This window comes from Gobio gobio, assembly GCF_949357685.1.
Source record: "Gobio gobio genome assembly, chromosome: 12".
Taxonomy (NCBI): domain Eukaryota; kingdom Metazoa; phylum Chordata; class Actinopteri; order Cypriniformes; family Gobionidae; genus Gobio; species Gobio gobio.
Genome location: NC_137105.1, coordinates 15,371,391 through 15,397,182, shown reverse-complemented (window position 1 = coordinate 15,397,182; position 25,792 = coordinate 15,371,391). Strand labels below are relative to the sequence as shown.

The following is a 25,792-nucleotide window of genomic DNA, read 5'->3' as shown; positions in this document are numbered from 1 at the left end:
AGACGTGTTCTCTGGAGTGATGAATCACACTTCTCTATCTGGCAATCTGATGGAGGAGTCTGGGTTTGGCGGTTGCCAGGAGAACGGTACTTGCCTGACTGCATTGTGCCTGGTGTAAAGTTTGGTGGAGGGGGGATTATGGTGTGGGGGCTGTTTTTCAGGGGTTGGGCGTGGCCCTTTAGTTCCAGTGAAAGGAACTCATTTTGGACAACTTCATGCTCCCAACTTTGTGAGAACAGTTTGGGGATTAAAGTTCATGTACGTGTAAAGGTAGGCGTCCCAAAACTTTTGGCAATATAGTGTATGTCTATAATGCACAACAAATTAATTCACATTTAAAATTGTATCTAGGTTTACATGTATTCATTTAGCAGATGCTCTTATCCAAAGCAACTTTCAAAAGAGGAATACAAAAAGTGATTCATCTTAAGGAGGCAATAACTCTAGAAATGCTAAAAAAAGTATCAAACATTGTCCAAATTAGTACAAGTTAGAACAGGGAGGGATATAAGAAATAGTGAAAACGGAGAAAAAGATAAGTGCTCACAGAAGATATGAGTTTTCAGCTGAATATTGTCAGGGATTCTGCTGTCTGGATAGGGTTGGAAGAGCATTTCATCTCAGTGTAGATAAAGTTCAAAGAAGTCTCCCGCGACCTTAATGTTTACAACCTCTGTTATCTTTTGTAATCCTGTAACCTTTTTCATAACTTTGCAGGAGAGAGCTCAACGAACTCCGAAAAGATCTGGATGATGAGCGATTCAAGCGGGTGGCCCTGCAGGTAAATCGATTTTTAAATCAGAATTTCTCTTTACGGCTTGTCAGAGTCTGTTATTTTGATGTGAACGGATGTCAAAGTGCTGCTTCTGAGGGCGGTGAAATGCAGGCGGGATGCCTTTTAGTTTGCTTCCACACTCAGCAGGGTGAACGCAAAGGGTCGGACTCAGCTCTGAATCTCATGCTGAGTGTTTCTCCCACTTACTGACCACAAAACTGAAAAAATATTGTATCAAAATTCCACCTCTATAGCCACCAAGAGGTATGGTATCAAATTAAGACAAGGTATTGATTGTCGAAAGTGGTGATTGAGGTGATCTAAAAGGTTATATACCTCTTCGACGCTGTCGGGTGGAAACGCTGTATCTCCAAAAACGCTACTTTTCAAAAAATGGAGAAAAAAAACTGTATATATTTTTTTAATTAAACACAGCATTGTCAAAGTCTAAAAAGTCGTCAATTTCAAAATCAAACATTTTGGGCCTTAAAAAGTCTTAAAAATTTGCTGAAGTTGAGTTCTAGGTCTTAAATCATTTTAAACAGGTCTTAATTTTCCTACGTCCATGTAACTAACCCCTATTGCTCATTTAAATGCTCCCACAGTGCTCGTGTGTGTGTGTTTATTCCGGGGTGTTGTAGTTCTTTCTTTCGCTAGTCGAACTCGGAGCATATGAGCGGAGTGGAGCGGTGAGAATCTCCGCTCATCGCTCACGTAACTGTTCACCCCTCCGCTCCCCCGCTCAAAGCAACATCAGGCCGCTCCGCTCATTATCGCTCAGCGCCCAACGCAGTTTGCTTCGCGCTCCACTCAAATCGCCCCAAACCCCCCCCCCCCACCCGCTCGCTCCAAAAATTGAAAAAAATCTACATGTGTATCACTTTTAGCTTGGACCACAGCCTTACCTCCTAAAGAACTGAGCAACAACAACATTTTTCAAATAGAAATGTTTTATTTCAAATGACAAATTAGGCTAGTCACAAAAGTCCTGTAAAATTAAACGAATAAATGGGCCTAATAATATGAATAAAAATTATATAAACAAAAATATACATAAAAGTTTTAAAAGTAAATTAACTATTAGGCCAGAATTTTGATTAGTGAACTTCTGCGCAACGCGCATGATTAAAATTTAAATTGGCTTATATCCATCCATTGTACACACAAACTGCTGTAAAATTAAATGAATAAATGGGCCTGATAATATAAATAAAAGGTAGGCTATATAAACAAAAATATACAAAATCCACAAATGTTTTAAAAGTAAATTAACTATTAGGCCAACATTCTTGTAACTGATTTTTGCGAAACGCGCAGGATTAATTTAAATTTAAATTGGCTTATATCAATTGTACAAAAAAAATGCTGTAAAATTAAACGAATTAATGGGCCTAATTATATAAATAAAAATATACAGGCTATAGGCCTAGATCAAAGTTTTAAAATGAACTATTAGGCCAAAATTCTTAACTGAACTTTTGCGCAGAGTGCAAAAAAATATATAATTGCTTTCCATGATTGCATAACGAATTAACAATTCATTACCACCCGTCAGCATGTTTTAATAATTTGTTTCTTCATTTTAATTAGATCGTGGCCATATTGTAATAATCCGTTCCCTATAGTTTTAATAAAATTGGAGAACGAATTAGTTCAACGTGGCCACAATTTACTTAACCAGGGAGAACGAATTAAGAAGTTGTGGGAACTAATTTAATTTGTGGCTACGATTTAGAAATGAGAAAACAAATTCTTAATTCATGGGAACAAAATATTAATTTGTGGCCAATGGCCATGGTATATTTTTGTCAGCATGTAATAAGAGCAGGGCTCCGTATACACGATAGATCGAATGATATATAGCTCACCTTTTGCTGCACTGCCATGTTTGCGTAGCACATCCTCGTGCTTTCTGGCAATGTGTCGCTTTAGATTCCAATATCTTAGCTAACTCTCACAATCTCTCCACACTCCCTTTCAATTTCTTCTCCCTGCTCATTCTTAACTTTGTGCATTTATGTATAAGGCTCGCAACCTCATTAAAACAATATTTGAACTCCATAACCTATTGCTCTACTATTGCTTAGCTATTTCACAGATTCTAGATCTAGCAAATCGCCAAAGGGCATTCTGGGTTGAGCGAGTTGAGCGGAATCTTCAGAAAGGCGATCACCGCTCTGGAGGAAATATTACCGCTACGCTCCCCGCTCCGCTCACATGCTCTGGTCGAACTATAGTTCGCTGTATTACAACTACAAATGAGACCAACATGCAGCTTATGTTGCAGCCAATCAGCAGTGTTATTGGCGCGTGTCTCTTTTGGAGACATTGGCGCGTAAAACGGATTTCATTCTTCAGCTAACAGTTCTCCAGTTCTGCGATCGTGAAAGTGAAGGCGATTCTTTCTCACCTGCCATCTCGCATAATGAACAAATAAAAGTATGATATGCCTGATAGCACTAAAAAAGAGTTAATAAAAGCGACAAACTCAATTCAGTACTGACACACGGACCGATGTCAGACTGACTGCGGATTCTGTGCACGCGTTTGCCGCCTGTCAGCGCTCGCGCGAGTATACCCAATGTGTTCTATTTCTAGGCTTGTTGCCCTTGAACGATCAAATACACACATTATTATGCCTATGTCCCTATTGGCGGTTATGTTGTGTGTAAAAAAGTTTTGGACAAGTGTCAGTATTGGAACTGTGCATTACTGTCTTAAAGCTACACTGTGTGATATTTTCCCCCATCTAGCGGTGAAAAGGTATATGACCATCCAGTGAACTTAAGTTTCTGTTCCTCTCAATTCCGATTTCGTTTCAACTCCTACGGTGGCCGATTTAGTCCAAGATTAACATGGCTTCCAGTTCGACCTCGTCCACATTCGACACGGTGCCTGTGGGATATTCTGTGCGCAGTGGGATGGTTGGAACTCAACTGGCCTAATTATTCGGCTAGACAGAACTGCAGCTAATCCAGAGTGAACTTTGATGATAGTAATGTTTATTCAGTCATCCAATTGCAAGGCATAAACAGGTTTGCGTGGATATGTAACCGTAAACCAGAGCTTATTGTACCATATATAGGCGCTAAATGCAGCTGCATTAAAAGGAGCGGAGCTGCCGCTGCTGCTGCTAACAAGCGGTGTCGGGTTACAAAAGTGTGTGCGCCGCTTTAACGTTAGCACTGCAGTGCGCTCTGTATAACAATTGTTAATATGCCGATCAGACCTGATACATATTTCCATCAACATACATTACAACCAAATATTTTCTATAAACGAATAAACATTGTTGATAACAAAATAACTGAATGATTATTCAAATAGGTGAGCATTACGCTATTGTATGTTGACTCAAAAATACTTCTGAGGTGACATCAACTGAATTACGCGATGACACACTCTGAAACACATCTACAATGACAATAACTATTATTACTTACGGAGTTATTAACGCACAGAAATACCACACAAGGAAAAACAGACTTTTGAGGAATAAACAAGCCAGGAAAACTCTGTATAATTCTGTTACTGGAGCTGCTGAGATGAAAACTCTCTGCGCATGCACCAGACAAGTCTGAACAAGTTAACGCGCACATGCGTGGGGCAGGGAATTTTGTACAGTGCCATCGAGTATTAAAACCGGTTAAAACGCGAAAGGCGAAGCTTGAATTTACGGGTATGTCCCTCTTTGGCTAATGTACTTTCAAGATGGAGGGGCAACATGGCGACCACCGTTAGATCCCATTACCTTATGTATTTTCAATGGCATATTATAAACTTACGAGAATACTTTATTACTTGAAAGAAGTAAATATACATTAATTAGCACATATATTTTTGAAAGAATTAAGTGTTTTTAGCTAAGAATAGACTAAAAAAGTTACACAGTGTAGCTTTAAAGTGAAAGCAACCTTTTATAGCCCAACAACAGGGGGAAAAACAAACAGTAGTCTATCTAAACTTAAAGCACTGTTTGTATCTGTATCTGTGTTGTATTTATTTGTCCTATATGGTAATAATAATATGGTAAATGTGACATCCTAATGATGAATCATGCATTTCCTTTGTACGTTTTTTTATAGCGTGATATAGGTCTTAAATTTAATTAATAATGGTCTTAAAAAGTCTTACATTTGACTTGGTTAAACCTGCAGATACCCTGACTTTCATGTGTCATTATATTATTAACATATTACCAAAATCAAGCTCTAAATTAATTTGCGAGGTTTTTTTACTTGCAAATTTCTGAGAATTTTGAGAGTTTTGGACGTTTGCTTGATATGTAATGTTAGACATTTTATAAAATGATTTAAAAAAAAGTTCAGATTTTCAACAGAAAACAGTCCAATAGTTATCTGCTATTGAAAAGACGACACTATATCCAAGTTACCTTCACTGAAACGGCCTTTGAACAACCTAACAACTTTAAAATGAAGACTACTCTGTTTTACACATCAGTCAACAAAATGATTAGGAAAAGAAGTAATCTGCACTTTATTTATTATTATACTATATTTTTTATATGTTTATTTACTATATATTTTTGTGGTGGACTGTGTTACGTTCATGTTCACCTTGCTATTATACATTTAGTCTTTCCTCGCCATTTTCTGGAAATCCATGTTTTCTCTTTAATATGGGAGGCGCCACTATGTATTACGCACCTTCTGAAATAGTACAGAATCTCCAGATCAAAACACAGGTGAAGAAGCAGAAACAAGTGATAGAAGCATTGCTTATGCACATGTTAGCTAACCCGATCATCAAACATTTAAACGGCATATAAATCAAAACCGCCAAACGTTACCAAATGAAATGTCGGACCCACAAAGAAGTCTAGGAACACTTTGGGGGTGTTGATGGAAGCGATCTACTCCATCTATGTTTTAAAGCTACACTGTGTGATATTTTCCCCCATCTAGCGGTGAAAAGGTATATGACCATCCATTGAATATTAGTTTCTGTTCCTCTCAATTCCGATTTCGTTTTAACTCCTACGGTGGCCGATTTAGTCCAAGATTAACATGGCTTCCAGTTCGACCTCATCCACATTCGACACGGTGCCATCGAGTATTGAAACGCGAAAGGCGAAGCTTGAATTTACGGGTATGTACCTCTTTGGCTAATGTACTTTAAAGATGGAGGGGCAACATGGCGACCCGCATTCAAACCCCTCACCTGTATGTATTTTCAATGGCATATTATAAACTTACGAGAATACTTTATTACTTGAAAGAAGTAAATATACATTAATGAGCACATATATTTTTGAAAGAACTAAGTGTTTTTAGCTAAGAATAAACAAAAAAAGTTACACAGTGTAGCTTTAATCATCATTTTGAATCCGATCTGGATGAAAAAAATGTGATTTTTCTCATGTTTTTGTTCAAAATGTTGAGTTTTTTATACAACTTACTAGGGATACACAATATTATCAGTGCGATATCGGAATTAACCGATAAATGCCTAAAATATAAAAATCGGCATCGGCCGATATGAAAAAATTATGCCAATATGCCTTGCCGATATGATAACGTGTTGATATGCAGTGTGGTCATTCTTTAAGTGAACTTGTTTGTCAACAAGCAAATACATTGCATGTATGGTGATTTATATTGACAGTTTTTAAATGTTACCTTGAATTTGTACATGCGCGTAGGCAAGGCAAGGCAAGGCAAGGCAAGGCAAGGCAAGGCAAGGCAAGAATTTGTACATCCAACCAACAGTGACTCCTCACTCTCTAGCGCATGCAGAAGCCTCCTCCAGGTCCTAGTGCCCGCCCGGTAGAATGTTATATATATTTATTGGGGGCGCTGTTGTTATTGTAATAAAATGAAAAGTAGAATACACAAATAACTTGAAGTTACTTTTTTTTTCTGAATAAATAAAGCAGTAGTGATGACAAATCACAAGCATGAGCATTATTAATCTGCATTTATCTGTAATACAATTTTATGAAATGGATGATGAAAAATAATCCAATTGTAGAATTTTTTAATTGAAGCTAAAGCATGATGTCATGCCACCCCCACTTAATGTGCACAAACGTTAAATCCAAAAATAAAATATTTAGGTTACAATTGCATCTGTCTGGGGTGAACAATTACTGACTTTAGTTCTTGTTATTTTCAGAGCTTTTAATATACTCTTATTATAAAAATAACTTTATTAACATTTATTTATCTTTAATAAGTATCATTTTAGTAGGGAGACCTCAGAAATCTGAAACCAGAATTAAAAAAATTGTGTTGTTTCTGAACAAAGGGAAAAAATAAATGCATCGTACGCATTGAATCGATATCGGCCAAAAAGGAATTGAAAAATATTGGATATCAGCAAAAATCCAATATCATGCATCCCTACAACTTACTCACAAGTTTTGATATTAAAAAAATTGTGCATGAAGCTAGAATTTTGATATATTGTATGTTTAAATATTGAATACAACAACATATTCTGGGAACATGAAAGTTTTATGAAAATGATCAAAAATGCTGCTGGCTGGCAACATAAAAAAAGAACATTGGCAGGGAAAGAGTTAAAACTGGTTTATAGTGCAAACAACACTTCACCAGCATGTTAAAAAAAGTGTTTGTGTGCTTATTTCCAGATGGAGATAGAGAAACTGAAGAAGATTGTACAATCAACATGAAATCTGGCACCCTGATCTGGACTGATGGCTCAACTGTCGCGTCACGAGTGGAAAGCGACCTCCAGACGGAGGGACGGATGTCATTCACGTCGTCATTACACTCACTGACTTACTCCACAAATTGTAAGATTCACATATTTGCACATGAGGTTTTTTCTAGGTTTAGAAAAGTGTAATTATGACAGATGTATATGTTTGTTTCCTTCTCCTTTTTTTTTTGCCAACAAAAATGATTGAGGCCTTACTTTACTACTGTGCTGGATATGCATTCTGTGAACTTATTGAGAAGTGCTGCAGATTATGCATTTAATACTACTGAGTCTGTATAAATGTTGGGGGATTATGTTGTTTCCTTGTTTTTTTATGACATGGGTTAGTTTTTAAAGAAAACTATTATGATCTCAGCAATATTCTGTCTATACTAGCCTCATTAGATGATTATCAAATGTGTGGCATACTCTTGTTTCCTTAGTAATGATGTTGTTGTTGTTTCAAAAGGGAGAACATTTCGGTTTGTTTTTCTCTAACATTCCTATCCAGGGTAACACTATTGTGCCTGTTAAGATTTTTACAAGTGTTAATACTGGGAGCTCTCATACTATATAAATATATATATATATATATAAATATGTATGTGTATACTTAGATCTACAGCATGATATATTTTTATGGTATACTGATTGTGACATCATAAAGACAATGTATTGGGATTGTGTACCTGTGTTTTGGTTTAAAACTTGTTCGACCCCCTAGAAAAGAAAAGAAATGGCTTTAACAAGCAGTGCCATTTCACCATACAAATGGCAGAAATCCGTTTCGCAAATTAGGCTCGGGTTTAATGGCGTGGGGTACCGGTGCTTTTGTTCTGCAGGTACGCCCCCCTGAAATTGAAAAGATCCATTTGGCTTTTTTGGCTTAAACCTCACTGACTGCTGTTTCTACATGACTGGTTGGCTGAAAAACTTCTGGCATATTGAAATATAGACGTTGAGCACTGAACACCTCAGGTTATAGACTGGTGGTTGCTACAGAGGGAAGTAGTTGCTCTATGAAGTGTGTTTTTAGTATTTTTCTCGCCACATTGTTATTAACAGCTATGCTGTAGAAGTACTGCTGACCAAAATGGGTCTTTTAGTCAATTGGTTCTGACCATAGAAACTAGCAGTAAATGATACACTCTCATAAACACTGAAGTGTGCCCATTCCTCAGGCCCTTTTAACCCTTAAGCTGGAAATCCATTTTTAAAAGCATTCCCGACCAGGGATTGTTTGTTTGTGTCTGTGTGGGAGTTGCTGATGCAGTAGGATGACAGGTTGATCCCTAAAGCAATACAAAGACCAATCTTTTTGGTTTCCATTTCTTCATGTCAAATTCATATATTCCTGTTCTGGTGCAGCAACTTTACAGGATCTCCCATGAAAGTACATGGAAAATGAGTCATCTATGTTGTCTGAAATTGGGTAGAACACATTCCATTTTATTATTTTATTTCTTAAGATCTGTTGTGCACATACAACATCTATCAAAATGATCTTGTTTACATGATTTAAAACCTGAATTGCATGAGATGAGATTTTTTTTTTCCAAACTAAATAAATATAATGTTTATTTACAGAGATTGTTGTGGTTATTTAGGTGTTCAAGAATAACCTGAAATAGTTTTCTTTTTGGGATTTCTTTTTAATGATTTTGAAAGTGTTATGCTTACCAAGGCTGCTTTATTTGATCAAAAATACAGCAAAATAGTCATATGAAATATTATTACAATTTGAAATAACTAATATTAACATGTAATTTATTTCTGTGATGCAACGCTGAATGTTCAGCAACATTACTCTTCAGTGTCACATGATTCTTCAGAAATCATTCTGATTTGCTGCTCAAGAAACATTATTATCAATGTTGAAAACAGTTACACAGTGCTGCTAAATATTGTTGTGGAAATCGTGATCAATTCGTTTTCAGGATTCTTTCAAGAACAGAAAGTTCAAAAGAAACATTTTTGGTAACGGTATGTAAAATTTTACTTTCACTTTTTATCATGTGTGTGTGTGTGAGTGATTTATGAGGACACAAATTTGTATAATGACACGAGTATTACACTGGTATTACGACGTAAACATGAAATAGCTTTAAAAACATACTAAACAATGTTTTATTAAAAATGTAAAATGGCAGAATGTTTCCTGTGATGGGTATGTTTAGGGGTAGTGTAGGGGGATAGAATGTACAGTTTGTACAGTATAAAAACCATTACGCCTATGGAATGTCCTCACTTAGCAAGAAAAAACCTGTGTTTGTGTATGTGTGTGTATATATTTACCTGGTATTCCTTACGTTATGGGGACCAAATGTCCCCACAAGGATAGTAATACCAATGTCCCCATGAGGAAAACAGCTTAGAAACATAGAAACAAAGTTTTTTGAAAATGTAAAAATGTTTTCTGAGATAGGTTGGGGTTAGGGGTTAGAATATACAGTTTGTACAGCATAAAAATCATTATGTCTATGGAAAGTCCCCATAAAACATGGAGACCTGTGTGTGTGCATATGTGAGAATTACACAGAGATGATTGCTGAAAACACTGTGAAATGAAAGCATATTTGATTTTCAATCAATAAAAGTGCAACTTTGTTCGAATTCAGTTTATATATATAGCCCTCATTGATTGTAATGGTGGTAAAGGACATGCAAATTGGATGAGATTTCACTTGAGGAATTTAAATGTTTTACTTTTAAGTGTGACTAAAAGAAAGATAATCAAAATTCACATCTCAATCGCTGCCAATTAATCTTTACCCTTTAGAAGATCTACAAATCCATTCATAGGTCATATTTATACCGCCTTTAAGCTCTCTTATTGACAAGTGTTCATTTGATCAGGGAACAAGGGCATTTTGAGATGTTTGAATTATTATACACAACTTACATAAGGCAGGAAACTCTTGGAAACTCGCCAATCATCATCTGCTGAGCTGGTCAGAGCCAGTTTACATCTTCTCTGTGCACCTTGACAGAGCAATGCCTGTGTCCTGCCAGAATACATGAGATAATCAGTCTAATATGACACTATAAGCTTTGCATGCACTTATTCTTTCAAAAAGAGTATGTACCTCATACTTTGTGCCTTTGGCAATTAAAATCTATATATTGCCTTAAAGAAACAACTTTTTAAAGCAGCACTAGGTAACTTTTCAACCTTTATAATATATTTTCAAACCTCTTGTGATGATACATCGACTTACAATAGGTTGAATGACACGTCTGCCATAGCCTGACGGGGTCTGTATCGTTTTTAATCGTACTTTTAAACTTTGGGTTTCGGGTAGTAACCCGAGAAAATAAAGAATTACAAAATTCGACTGCTTTAAGGCATATACGTCACTTCCACCACCACCCCCACTTCCTTAAATTCGGACGTGCGAGCCAAACTATCATTTGTTTGCCAAATGTTATAATCATGGCCGAAGCAGCACAGAAAAATAAGAAAGCAAAGGTTTTGTCGGAGGGAAGCAAAAAGAGGAAACGAGAAAGTGATCGGATTAAAGGCAGGAGGAGGATCAACATTGGGCCAGCGTTTGCTCGTTGGCGTGAGCTGAAGGAGGAGGGGCTACATTCTTGCAAGTAAATACGTAAGACGTACAAAATCATATTTTAGGATACCTAACATGTCTGTGATATTGGTTTATTTGTCTTGCCTCAAGCTATAATGCAAATCGATTTTTCAAATTTGCAGATTCATCTAGGGTAGCTTGATATTATAATATTGACGATATATGGTTATTACCTACCACTCAAACATTGAATTGAAGTATCATATAGATTCTGTAAAACGGGAACCAATAGACTAGGCTACTATAATGACGCTGGCTTGTAAACGTGAGCATCGCGATCATTTGGCGTTTGAAAAAAATAAAACCCATGAAATTATATTCATATGACATGCTGAAACATATGCCACTGTACCTGGGATGAAGACATTTCACACGCGACGCAAGCAGAACACCTGCATGTGAACTCCATAGACATGTGAACTCCTCCCGCAGTGTTCAGGGCTATCATAGTTGTCATGTCAACAAATGCACGTACGATGCATCCACTGATGTAGAATGACAGTTTACGACAGTAGTAGAGGACAATACTGTTTCCCAACTGTAGGGGGAGCCCGAGAGCAAAAACTACCTAGTGCTGCTTTAAATAATGCAGGCTCAGCTCCTGGCATTGGATCAGTGAAGCTACATGAGTTGCTGCAATTTGATTGGGAAATTAACTTAATTTATACAATTTGAGTATTAAAATATATTAGTATATGTATAAATTAACATTATACACCGATCAGGCATAACATGAAGTGAGTAACACTGATTATCTCTTCATCACGGAACCTGTTAGGGGATGGGATATATTAGGCAGCAAGTGAACATTTTGTATTAAAAATTTAATGTGTTAGAAGCATAGACTGTAAAAAAAATATGGACGACACAACTTCATTCTCTTCCGCTGAAGAAAAGTGAAGCCGCCGGAGGTCCAAATATGGCGCTGACATCTTACATATTAAAAATTATATGAAGTGTAATGTGATTGCTTATTTTGTCTCACATTCATTCGAATACATGGAGGGGTGGGGGTTATGAGCTTTACTGGAACCAACCACTTGGGGCGATTGAGACATTTTGGCTTCAGTTTTTAACATGGCAGGCTTGCTTAGAAGCAGGAAAAATGCAAGAGGATTTGAGAGAGTTTGACAAGGGCCAAATTGTGATGACTAGATGACTAGATCTCCAAAACTGCAGCTCTTGTAGGGTGTTCCCGGTCTGCAGTGGTCAGTATCTGTCAAAAATGGTCCAAGGAAGGAACAGTGGCAGGGCAGCCAAGGCTCATTGATACATGTGGGGAGTGAAGGCTGGCCCGTGTGTTCTGATCAAACAGACGAGCTACTGCAGCTCAAATTGCTCAAGAAGTTAATGCTGGTTCTGATAGAAAGGTGTCAGAATACATCACAGTTTGTTGCGTATGGGGCTGCATAGCCCCAGACCAGTCAGGGTGCCCATGCTGACCCCTGTCCACCGTCGAAAGCACCAACAGTGGTGCTTTGGGCAATGTACTGCTGGGAAACCATGGGTCCTTCCATCCATGTGCATGTTACTTTGACACGTACCGCCTACTTAAGCATTGTTGCAGACCATGTACACCCTTTCATGGAAATTGTATTCCCTGGTGACTGTGGCCTCTTTCAGCAGGATAATGCGCCCTGCCACAAAGCAATAATGGTTCAGGAATGGTTTGAGGAGCACAGCAACGAGTTTGAGTTGTTGACTTGGCCTCCAAATTCCCCAAATCTCAATCCAATCGAGCATCTGTGGGATGTGCTGGACAAACAAGTCTGATCCACGGAGGTCCCACCTTGCAACTTACAGGACTTAAAGGATCTGCTGCTAACATCTTGGTGACAGATACCACAGCACACCTTCAGGGGTCTAGTGGAGTCCATGCCTCGGCAGGTCAGGGCTATTTTGGAAGCAAAAGGTGGACCAACACAATATTATAATATTGTTATGCCTGATCAGTGTAATTAATTAATAATATGATAATATAATGTAACTGAATAAGAATATACAGTACCATTAAAAAAATTGAGTCAGTAAGATTTTGTTTTATGATTATTATTATTATTATTATTATTTATCAATAAAATTATATAAAATTATCAAAATAATTAAAATAGAAAAGAGTTATTTAAGTTATTGTAACAATATTTAAAAATTGTACTGTTTTTAAAAACATTGTTAAAATGCTAACCAACGCCAAACTTTTGAATGGTAGTGTAAATATCTTCTTTCATGTTCCAACAATCACTGCATGTCATTGAATAAAGATGTGTCTTCAGTTGGTGCAGTGAACATCATTAGATTGGGTTTCTGCATGCTATTGGCCGTTTATTGTACGTAATATTTTTTTTTTTTCTGAGAATAATGTAAAGAAATGAATTTGCCACAATGATGCTCTCACAACATTCAGAAAAAGGGAAGCTTCATTGTCAGCTGACAGCTCATGAACTTGAGTCTTGATATTCTCATAGAGTTGTTTTGTGCTCTTTCCTAGAAAGCCTTCTTCAAACTCGTGACAATCAATGGTGTCCATCAATTTGTGTGGTATTGTGCAACCCTTTTTAAATTTTGTGGTCGTGGCCACATCCATAGTGATGGATTCTTTTTTTTTTTTTTTCCTGACTGGCAGCCTTAAACCAGACAGAATTCAAATTAGAAACAGGAGCATATGATTCAGGTTCTAGGATTGCGCATCCTGACCCCATTTCGAAAACTTGGTAGGGTAACATTATTTTGTAGTGTTGGTTGATCATATTTGATTCCATTTGATTCATGGGGTTTGGGCACAAAAAAAGTTCTCTTTTTTTTTTGCTAATTCAGAATGATTCACTTTGATGTCTAATGAAATTGTATTAAATACTAAAAATAAAATGCATTTAAAGGTTTTTTTTATTTTTCTTACAAGTCATTTTAGAGGAACTTTAAATATAGTTTGTCAAATGATGTTTGTTTATAGACCACAAGACATAATAATAACTGAATTTACACTAAATATCCTGTTTCAAAAGTTTACTGTTACTTGGATGATCAAAAGCTGAAAACATTCACTGATGCTCAAGGCAACACAACACATCAAGAACCAGTGGGTGTAACCATTGAACAGGTTAACATTGTGTTTCTTTCTGGAGCATCAGTAAATATTTTCGCCTGTAATAGTTGTATGTGTATGAGTCCATCAGATGTCATCAGTGTGAAAATATGGATCTCAAAAATCATACAATGCTGGTAAAATATTTGCAGAAGATGGTTGGAAACCCAAAGAATGTGCTGGACCTGGAGCATTTTTCTGAAGTGCATGACTGCTCAGGACAAACATGAGACTACTATACAACAAAGAGGGCAGAGCAGAGCATAAACTATCCCACATTTTATTAGAATAGTTACATATTTTTTAAAGTTTTTAATTTATTCATTTTCTTGATTTTTCATGGCCTGGTGTAAGGGTTCTTCCATAAAAATTTCAGGAGACATTCATAGAGCAATCAAAATGTTGTTTTATTGAGGGGAAAACAACAATAATGTACTGGTCACACAAAATAAAGAATAAATGAATGCGAATTACTGAGTTCTGGGTCTCAGATGTTCTCTTCAGGGATCCCTCACCAGAACTAACCAGCCATAGAAAATGATATCCTTTTAACAACCCATTTTGGTCTCACAAAAATCTCAATTCAAATTTTTATTACATATTGAAAAAGTATTTACACAAATAAACTCCATAAACATATGAAAAATCACATTCACCATAAAGCAATAATACAAATTAGTGTAAACAAAAAGTTATGCAATGAGTATACGTATAAAAAAGGACAAATGACCCAAACACATGTTATCCCAAAAACTTAAATTTTCCATAATTTCCGATATCAAAGACTTCAGGAAATGCCACATCCTTTTGATATCCGGCCTTCGTTCCATGCTACAGTCATGGATCCCGGCGGAACCACAGGTAAGAAGCCCAATCATTCAAACAAGATTAAATAAATAAAATCTTTGTCTAGTTGTGATTTGAGCATGCACTAACAAATTATTGGCGCTGTAGTTCTTTGCTATCTAATGCGCGCATAAAGAGAGAACGCGTAGCACCTCTAGTACAACCAGGGGCGCCGCTAGCAATTTTGGGCCCTATGAAAGAATATAAGGTTGGCCCCCTACCGTACCAAACATACAGGCCAACCTATAGCGTGAGTGAGGCTACGTAGTGATATAGGCTACGTAGGACAAGACAGAACCATGCAGTGAATTGGGTTTGCCGGAAATGCAGAAATAAGACGTAATTTTGTTTTATTTGTTATTCTGGTAGATTATACATTTATAATTTATATTACGTTACTACTAGTACTGTTACTAGGCTACTAATAAAACCAATCTCTGGGGGGCCCAAAAGTGTGTGGGCCCTTAGAATCATCCTAATTCATCCCCCATTTTAAAGAAAACAAAATACATAGAAATTGATCAAACAAAGAAAAAATAATCCCACAAAGCCAACGAAATATCAAGTTCTCCAACAAAAAAAACCTAAATTAAATAAGAAAACTATAACCATTCAAATGAAATATTTATTATGTGCGGCCTTAGCCATCACACCTGGTAATCACAATTTTAAAATGACCAATCCGATGGACGAGTCTGGGTTTGGTGGTTGCTATAGGAGAAAGGTATTGTACTTGTTGTTTGCCTCACAAATGCACTTCTAGAAGAATGGTCAAAAATTCCCATAAACACACTCTTAAACTTTGTGGAAAGCCTTCCCAGAAGAGTTGAAGCTGTTATAGCAAAGGGTGGGCCAACTCCATATTAAACCCTACGGATTAAGAATGGGATGTCATTAAAGTTCATGTGCATGTAAAGGCAGGCGTCCCAAAACGTTTGGCAATATAGTGTATATTGAAGATTTTAAAATATATTATAGACAATGCACAACATTTTTTCTTATTACATAATCTTAACCAGTATCAGTTTGATATGTAAATATTAGAACTTCCTTTTAAGAAACATGGGGTAACAGATTCCAATGGTGAGCAATCCACCTGTAAGGACAATTCAGAATTTCATGTCCACTTTTCTTTTTTTTGGGAAGTTGCCAATAAAATAAATAATGCAGTTATCTTTTGTCATCAGTAGTGCAAAATCATTGCGCCCTCAAAGTGCTTCAATCACAATTGACTTATTTACAGCAGCGCCGTCTTTGATTTGTAATTAACTGGAATGAAAGTGAGGCTGTGAGGCTGTATTCCATACGGTGCTGCTCTGAACAAGGTCTATAGGTAACCTGATAATGAAATCCAATGTGCATGGCCTGCGGTTTAATTGTCTGCTGAAAATTGAACGTTTGAAAGAAATTCTTTGTCTGTGCCTGAAAGGTAACTGCATTTCTGTTTAACATAGCATCACACTAGTTCCTTTTCATGAGGTATATGCTGACCCCTCACACTGGGGTTAAAAATTAAATAGCAAAGTTTTTCATCCACAGACTCTCAAATGTTTAGCCAGATGGACTGCGGTGCTGACCTTGAAACTTATTGTCCTGCATTTTTTTTTATTTCTATTCATCTGTCTGTAGATAGTTGAAAACACTACCTTTAAAGCAAGCGCATAGGATACAGATGCAATATAAGCTAGGGTGACCAAACGTCCTGTTTTCCCTGGACATTCAAGTCCTGTCCTGGCCCTAATATAACAATTTTCTATCCATACAGAGGGGGCATACTTTAAATGTATTGAAATTAATTAGGAATCTTTGAGTAAACTTTGAGTATCATTTGAGTATCTCATTGCCGGGCCGAGTGTCCTGGTTTCCGGTAATCAAAATATGGTCATCCTAATATAAGCATCAACTTATACTGAACTATTGCTGATTTCCAAGATGATTCAGTGCTGCACTGTAAACCCTAATGCTCAAAATAATGAATTGGTTTTAGTAGAGCCAACTCAAATTAAACAAATGAATGCAAACAAATGAACTTGTATGAGTATTTAGAACTTTCCTTTTCTTTTTAGTTCTCGAAACTGACACATTTTAAGTAATCTGAATTGTTTCATTGTTTTGAGTTTTAGGAACTTGTTTCTTTTAATTTAGACTAACTTAAATTTAACCAAAACTGGGCTGGGATTTCTATTTCCCAGCATGCTTTTCCATGACACTGAAAAGGGACAGTAAATGCCATATTTGAGTGTTGTATTATGTTTTTTGTGCAATAAGTTAATGTTGTTTTATGCTAGTTCACTGTAAAAAACACAACTTGAAAAAAGTTGAAAAGACTGGTTGGTTCAGCAAAAAAACACACTGTAAAAATCTTGTACAACAAAATAAATCTTAGTACTAATTTCCCCTAGCTTTTTCTTGTTGACTCAACTTTTGTAAATAACAGTTATACGAACTGAAAATAAGTTGTCTGTAACACACACACACACACACACACACACACACACACACACACACACACACACACACACACACACACACACACACACACACACACACACACACACACACACACACACACACACACACACACACACACACACACACACACACACACACACACACACACACACACACACACACACACACACACACACACACACACACACACACACACACACACACACACACACACACACACACACACACACACACACAAAAACGTTTAGTTGAGTCAACTTGACATTATTTGTTTTTCTGGAGAGGTGCAACTATTCTGTAACACATCTTTTGTAGTTGAGCCAATTCAACATTTAGTGTCTATTGGAAACAGAAGTAATTTTGGTTGTACAACCAAATTTTTTTACAGTGTTTAGAAGAGTTTCTGTTTTGTTTTTTTGTGGGGTTTCCATCATGGTGACAAGTGGAGCATGAGGTTAGTTTGAGCAAAGATATATGTTAAATGTATTATATTGCTGTCCTCAGCAAGTGCTATGCTAATGCTACCAAAGCATTGTGTAACCAATTAGCAAAGTGCCATTTACTGAATTAGCTTGTTAAAACTAGTCTCCACTACTAAAAAGATGAGATTACATGATATTTTTAATTAAAATTTAGTGGTGGGCCGTTATTGGCTTTAACGTGCTGCGTTAACGTGAGACTCTTATCGGGCGATAAAAAAAATATCGCCGTTAATCTATTCTCAAAGTTGGGTTGGGAGCTGGGTCTATACTACGCAAGCTATGATGACTTTCACCTTGATATTTTAGCGCGGATGTATACCTAGCCGAATTGAACTGTAGGGGGGCGAGAGAACGTGTCTTCGAACCTGTGTGTCTGCCTACTAGTGCTGTCAAAAATATCAATATTTCGTTATGCATCGATACTGAAATATCTGAAACGATACGATACTCATTTTCTACAGTATCAATATCAGCTGCGCTCTCCTCTCCTCTCCTCTCCGACCGACAGCGAGTTGACACGCACCCGCCTCCTCTCATTCAGTCCAGTTAACCCTCTGAACATTGCGAATGGGTGTTCTGCTGGATTTTTCCTCATGACAGCGTGTTAGTATTGGTGTGCCGGTCCGAATTTCGCGCGGATGTGCACATAACGTTAATTCTACTAATTCCTGCAGATTTCGCGCTCGCATCTGAAGCGCACACACACATACCGTAATAAAGCTGCCTCTGATGTACAAGTGCAAAAATTATCTCCATTTTCCAGTTTACTAATGATCAAATACACTCAAAAATGTCTCAATGCCAATCTTGGTGAGTTTTAACGTAAACACATTCGTAACCAGCTCACAGGAACAGTGGGATCCATGTGTGCGTCAGGTCTTAAAGGGACAGAAGTCATTTATTATTCAAACTACAAAAAGACAAACGATCACTTACGAGCACACATATTCTGGATGCCTTTGGCAGAATTCAAATGAGCCATTTTAATCTAGATTAATTCCAAGATTACAGTGAGATTAATCTAGATTAAAAAAAATTATCTATGCCCACAATTAGCTCAAATATTTTAAGTTCAGAGCGATTACAATCTGCAAGTTTTGCTTACTTAAACTTTAAATTTCTTAGCTTAAAAATTGAGGTAACATGCAGTTTATATTTTATAACAAAATGCCAGGTTAGTACAATATGTTAAATTCCTTGGCTGGTTGTTTATGTCATATTTCTCATTTATGCAACTTTGGTTTCAGGGACTTGGGTTTCATCCATATCAGTTAATTATTTTGGTGAGTATTCCTTATTACATGCATTTTAAATTGGTAGATAAGCAAATATTCAGCAAAGTCTGAGACCACTAGGGTTTTCTAAATTAATGCATTTTCTAATACAAATTATATTTATCAGCATAACAGCATAATTTGGTTTGTAATGGAAGAAAGAACATCTGAACATATGAAAAGAATTTGCATTACTTTGTCACATATTTTTTTCTCCATGTTGCACCATAACTTTATTTTGTTTGAAGAAAATTTATATTTCTATTTTTGTTTTTTTCATCTTTAAATGGGGAAAAAATATCCCAGATTTTAGGCTAATCTCAGACTTTTGGATGTCATTGCAAAGAATGTGTTTTGGTGCTTCAGCTCCAGATTCTGAACACCCGTGGTTTGAAAAATAATTTGTAATAGTCACATAGGTTGTTATATAACATAGATTATCTTAGTAAACGAAATCATGCTTAATACAGCTGAGTGCATTAGTCCTACCATATTTTCAGACATCAAATCTCTGTGCTTCATCCTTTACTGAAGAAAGTCAGGTTCAACAAAGCATTAAAGAGTGAATCTCCATTATAACCATTAAGATAATTGTTGTTATTTTCCTCCTTTTGTGGAGAAATACTACAGGTCATAAAAATGTAGCCTACATGTAAAACTTTTTATGATGTTTTTATTCTGCCTTTCCGTGTGTCATGACATGACAGCCAAATACTTCCAAATTCTGTAATATGTGTGAATCTGCTAATGCATTTCTCTGATGTGCTGCCAACAGTTTTTTGGGCTTTCTACACAAGCTTCTATTAAAGGTGCAATGACCTTGTTCCACATAAAGCACTCTGTCCTCTGGCTCTGACGATTTTAAATCAGTTGCAGCAAACTTGAAATAACAGTTCACAAACACAATGTGGTTGGTTGGATAAATGAATATGAATTGGGAAGCAAATGCATCCTTTTAAAAGGACATTAAAGAGACTGGGGCTAGTTGTCACATGTTTTACTCCAGCGAATATTTCCCAGTGTAGATTTAATGCTTTGATGCTCATGCTACAAAAATACAATTGAACTTATTGGTGAGAGTGATATATAGATACATGCTGATATCAGATGTTCAGGTTTCAGCTGTAGATGTTTTTGTGTGTCCTGTCGTCTGAGCTTTTCGATTTAATGCGTCAGATGTGGCTAGCAGGAAGTGGAGTTTGTGTAAATTCACACATTTTAAAGGTGAGATATCAAGCGTCTAAGTTTGACTTGATGACCAGGTCTGAGTTGATGTATTTGTATGAAGGACAGGGTAAGGGAGAGATTACACAGAAAAATATCAGTGGGTCAAGTTGATCATCTATTCAGATTCTCTTATATACTGGCTGAAATCGGAGCATGGGGTCACAGAAAAGTCAATAATTCAATAATTTTATTTCATATAGAATTCTGAAAATGCTCCCTAACTAAAAATCAAACAAACCTAAGCAGTCAAATGAAACAAAAACAAATGTAAGCATGTACTCACATAATAAGACATAGTTATTTTCAATTTACTGTCATTTTTGCTATTCTCCAGGTTGACTAAATCAACCTCTAAATAAAACCCAGATGTAGTTATTGAGTCCAGATGTGTGTCCCCTTTATGCACATTTTGATCTAATTGAACATGGTCTGTAGGTGAATCTATCTATCTATCTATCTATCTATCTATCTATCTATCTATCTATCTATCTATCTATCTATCTATCTATCTATCTATCTATCTATCTATCTATCTATCTATCTATCTATCTATCTATCTATCTATCTATCTATCTATCTATCTATCTATCTATCTATCTATCTATCTATCTATCTATCTATCTATCTATCTATCTATCTATCTATCATCTCAGTTATATCATTATGACCACCAAGGCATGGACTCCACTAGACCCCTGAAGGTGTGCTGGGATATCTGGCACCAAGATGATCGCAGCAGATCCTTTAAGTCCTGTAAGTTGTGAGGTGGGGCCTCCATGGATCAGACTTGGATCCCACAGATGCTCGATTGGATTGAGATCTGGGGAATTTGGAGGCCAAGTCAACTCAAATTCGTTGTTGTGCTCCTCAAACCATTCCTGAACCATTTTTGCTTTGTGGCAGGGCGCATTATCCTGCTGGAAGAGACCACAGCCACCAGGGAATAACGTTTCCATGAAAGGGTGTACATGGTCTGCAACAATGCTTAGGTAGGTGGTACGTGTCAAAGTAACATCCACATGGATGGCAGGACCCAAGGTTTCCCAGCAGAACATTGCCCAAAGCATCACACTGCCTCCGCCGGCTTACCTTCTTCCCATAGTGCATCCTGGTGCCATGTGTTCCCCAGGTAAGGGACGCACATGCACCAGGCCGTCCACATGATGTAAAAATAAAAATGATTCATCAGACCAGGCCACCTTCTTCCATTGCACTGTTGGTGCTTTCGGAGGTGGACCCTGACTGGTCTGCCACTTTGCAGCCCCATACACAACAAACTGCGATGCACTGTGTATTGTGACACCTTTCTATCAGAACCAGCATTACAGTTTTTCTCCATTGGTTTGGCTCATTTCTTGAAACAGAAATTACATTCTCAAAATTGTAAGATCATTTGGCAAAACAGTCTTACAGTTCAGCACAACACTATATCTCACTTGCAAAAGCTAATATCTCTCCCAAAACTGTTCACTCATGCTTCAGAACTAAATTCCTTTCCCATATAGATGGTCAGTGCCACCAAAATAGCAAAGATCCTTCTCAATTGATTTGGCTCATTTCTTGAAACAGACCGGACGTTCTCAACTCTCTTGGTGCTTTTGCCAAAATAACGTGGATGGTTTGGCACAACACCATGGTTCACCTGCAAAAGCTCATACCTCTCCCAAAACAGTTCACTCATGTGTCAAAACTAAATTTCCTTCTCATTTAAACAGTCAGTGCCCGCAAAATGCTTTGTCCCTTTGGCATTGTGTAAGCACTGCAAGTCAAAATGTTTAGATGTTTTGTCACTATGGCAGAGGACCATTGAAATATCCCTGATGTCCACCTTTCAGTCTTAGCCCAGTCCTTCATTTTTGTCTAGCTAACAGAATACAATTGTTTATAAAACTGAAAAAAAGAAAGAAATAGGATTTTAGGGTAAGAGTAGCCTCCAAGGTTTGACATCACACATTGCACTCATACTGCCAAGGAAATTGTAACCATTATCATTCACACACATAAAGTAACTTCCATACATCAGAGTAAAAAGAAAATGTATACAGCATAATATACTGTAACATAACACACAAACAAAAAAAACTATGAAAATTACCGTCCTCACCCTCCTGGCCATCCACACGCTGCTGTTCTCAATCTTACTGTAAACACTTGTAAAATTTCTACTTTTCTAATGATATAATCTGGGTTAGAATTTTTTTTCTGAGATATTGTTAGAGTAAAGTATATGAATATATTGACCAAACAGTACACACAAGACCAGTACTGCATGCATATTGATGAAAATATTTATTTCTCTCCACATTTGTAAAATCATTCGATTCATTCATGCGTTTTCAAAGGTTTGTTTTTTATATCTGCTGAGGTTGGGCTGAAGTCTCTGTCCAGCCTCTCTCTATAGTCAACCCATGGGTTCTCAGTAGAATCGCATCTGATAACTTTGGTCCCTGTCTTCTTTGGCCACATCCTATAGGTCTACCTCTTCCTACCCCCCTTCCCCTCTCTTCCTCTCTCTATCCCTTCCCCTCTCTACCCCTCTCTACCCAACTTCCCCTCTCTACCCCTCTCTACCCAACTTCCCCTCTCTACCCCTCTCTACCCAACTTCCCCTCTCTACCCCTCTCTACCCAACTTCCCCTCTCTACCCCTCTCTACCCAACTTCCCCTCTCTACCCCTCTCTACCCAACTTCCCCTCTCTTCCCCTCTCTACCCAACTTCCCCTCTACCCCTCTCTACCCAACTTCCCCTCTCTACCCCTCTCTACCCAACATCCCCTCTCTTCCCCTCTCTACCCCTCTCATCCCCCCTTCCCCTCTCTACCCCTCTCATCCCCCCTTCCCCCCTCTTCCACTCTTTACCCCTCTCTACCCACTTCCCCTCTCATCCCCCTTCTCCTCTCATCCCCCTTCTCCTCTCATCCCCCTTCCCCTCTCATCCCCCTTCCCCTCTCATCCCCCTTCCCCTCTCTTCCCCTCTCTACCCACTTCCCCTCTCATCCCCCCTTCCACTCTCTACCCACTTCCCCTCTCATCCCGCCTTCCACTCTCTACCCACTTCCCCTCTCCTCCCCCCTTCCCCTCTCTACCCACTTCCCCTCTCTTGTTCATTTACTTGGCCAGGTGCCTCCATGTTCAGAAATTGTACTGGTCCTGCATGGTCAAGCTCTTTACATATATGTTTGACAGCTTTCACAGTCATGGACAGCACCTGTCAGGTAACTAAACTGTTTGATTGGTCATCTGAGATGTGTGAAAGTCCTCCTTCATTAGTCAAGTTCTAGTTTCACCTGACTGTCAATTGCTGTAATAAATTTATCAAATGTTCCAAGGGATTCATATATGGTATTCATGGTATTATGTTCTTGACTAATTTTGACAATAGAACAGACTATTGTGCATGTGATGACTTATACAATGAAATGATGCTGATACGTTTTGGAGCGAACGACCATTAGACTGAGAATCACACAATCAGTTTAGATCAACAAGATCTAATCACTTGCAAACTGTGCTAAATGTAGGCTACCTGTACTTAATCAATTGCAAAGATGTACTGAGACATTGAGACATGTACTTAGACATTTGCAATTTGATGAAATTAATGAGAAATGCTATTCTGTTGTGAACAATTGCCAAGTGGTTTGGAGATTTGTCCATGTTGTTTTGAGAATGTAATTTCTGTTTCAAGAAATGAGCCAAACCAATGGAGAAAAACTGTAATTTCTTGAGCAATTTGAGCTACAGTAGCTTGTTTGTTTGATTGGACCACACGGGCCAGCCTTCGCTCCCCAGGTGCATCAATGAGCCTTAGCCACCGGTGACCCGTCCTTGGACCAATTTTGATGCTCTGACCCAATCATCTAGCCATCACAATTTGGCCCTTGTTAAACTCAAATCCACTTGCCCATTTTTCCTGCTTCAAACACATCAACTTTGAGGACAAAATGTTCACTTGCTGGCTAATATATCCTATCCACTAACATGTGCCATGATGAAGAGATAATCAGTGTTACTCACTTCACCACATAATGTTATGCCTGATCGGTGTATATGTATATCCTCATTTGCGTCTAGTTTTAAATTTGCATGCAAGGGAAAAGTTAATCTACTCATCCTCTTTCTTTAAACTATAGCATATAGGTTGTGGCTTTACATGGTTGTGCATGCAGACAGCTGAAGGGTTTTTCTCTGAAGTTGAATTTTGGCCCCACCAAGTAAGGGAAAAGATCTCAGTGAACTGTTAAATGTATTTTTGCATTCCAGCTGCGACAAGGAATTTTCATCCAGATCATCAAAACAGCCAGTCATCCAATCATCAGGCCTCTGAAGTGGGGAATATCAACACCTTTCTCAGATCATGCATGCATCCTGTCTTTATAATCTTCTTTCATCCATTTTCGTTGCTGTTCATGTAATATGCCTTCCTTATAAAACCATGAGCCAATTGTAATGCAAATGAGCATATATAATGACACACATTTCATTTATCTATGCATATAAGTGAGACATTGACACAAAGTGCTAGAGATGTTTACCAAATCCTCTCAGCCTGTATAGCCACTGAATGCACTTACATAACTGGATTTGAGGCCATTATTACCTTACTGTAATCCTATTTGAAACAACATTGCCTATATTAACATATTTTTCTTCTAATCTTAAGTTTATTTCAAGGGTTTATAGCTGTCAGGAAGCAAATAAAAAATTCACACAAAAAAATACATTTTATAGCTTATTTATATTTTGTACATTTATAAAATGTACATTTCAATTAGATACACCTTCCTTTCGGGCTCATGCCAGGATGTGTGCTTTAAAGATTATGGAAGTGCGCGAGAGGGGTGAATAGGTTGAATATTCGAGTAGGATGCGTGGAGTTGATTCCCCTCTGAGATATAACAAGATATAAGAGGCTTTTATCTACATAATATATAATTATTTACTATAAAATGTGCATGCATTAGCATTAATTTGCGTTTTTAGATTTTCATTATTTAAAATACTCTGCGGAAAAAAAACATTTCAGTCTTTTTCTAACAGTTGAAAATGAGGTATTGTGCATGGACCAGAAACTTCAAATTAAATTTTATCTGGAGGCAACAGAGAGAAAAACATGTTTTTATTGGCTCTATGACCATTTTTGGCTGAACAAGGAAAAGGAGCAAAGGTTGTGTGAATTTGTAAGTTTTGCTAAAATAGGAAAGACAGCAACTGACCAATGTTTGCGTAAATGACAGGACACCGCATCTGTGACCTGCATCCCCTGAGCATGTGCAGAAATATGCATCATTTCACAGTGTGCAGCCAAGTGTTGTTTCCGTTTCTTCAGCAGCTGGATGGGCATAATATTTTGAGTTTCTATT

The 25,792-nt window shown here is 37.5% G+C and overlaps 1 protein-coding gene across 2 annotated transcripts in view; it reads left to right on the top strand.

Annotated features, from left to right (window-relative positions):
- Positions 1–9,045, top strand: part of cd2ap (CD2-associated protein) — an 85,610-nt gene extending 76,565 nt beyond the window's left edge. For both annotated transcript variants that reach the window (XM_079831120.1, XM_079831119.1), the window contains exons 18-19: positions 718–781; positions 7,389–9,045. In XM_079831120.1, the coding sequence (XP_079687246.1) occupies positions 718–781; positions 7,389–7,430 (106 nt within the window). In that variant the 3' untranslated portion in view covers positions 7,431–9,045. The remainder of the gene's footprint in view (positions 1–717; positions 782–7,388) is intronic.
- The last annotated feature ends 16,747 nt before the right edge of the window (positions 9,046–25,792 follow it).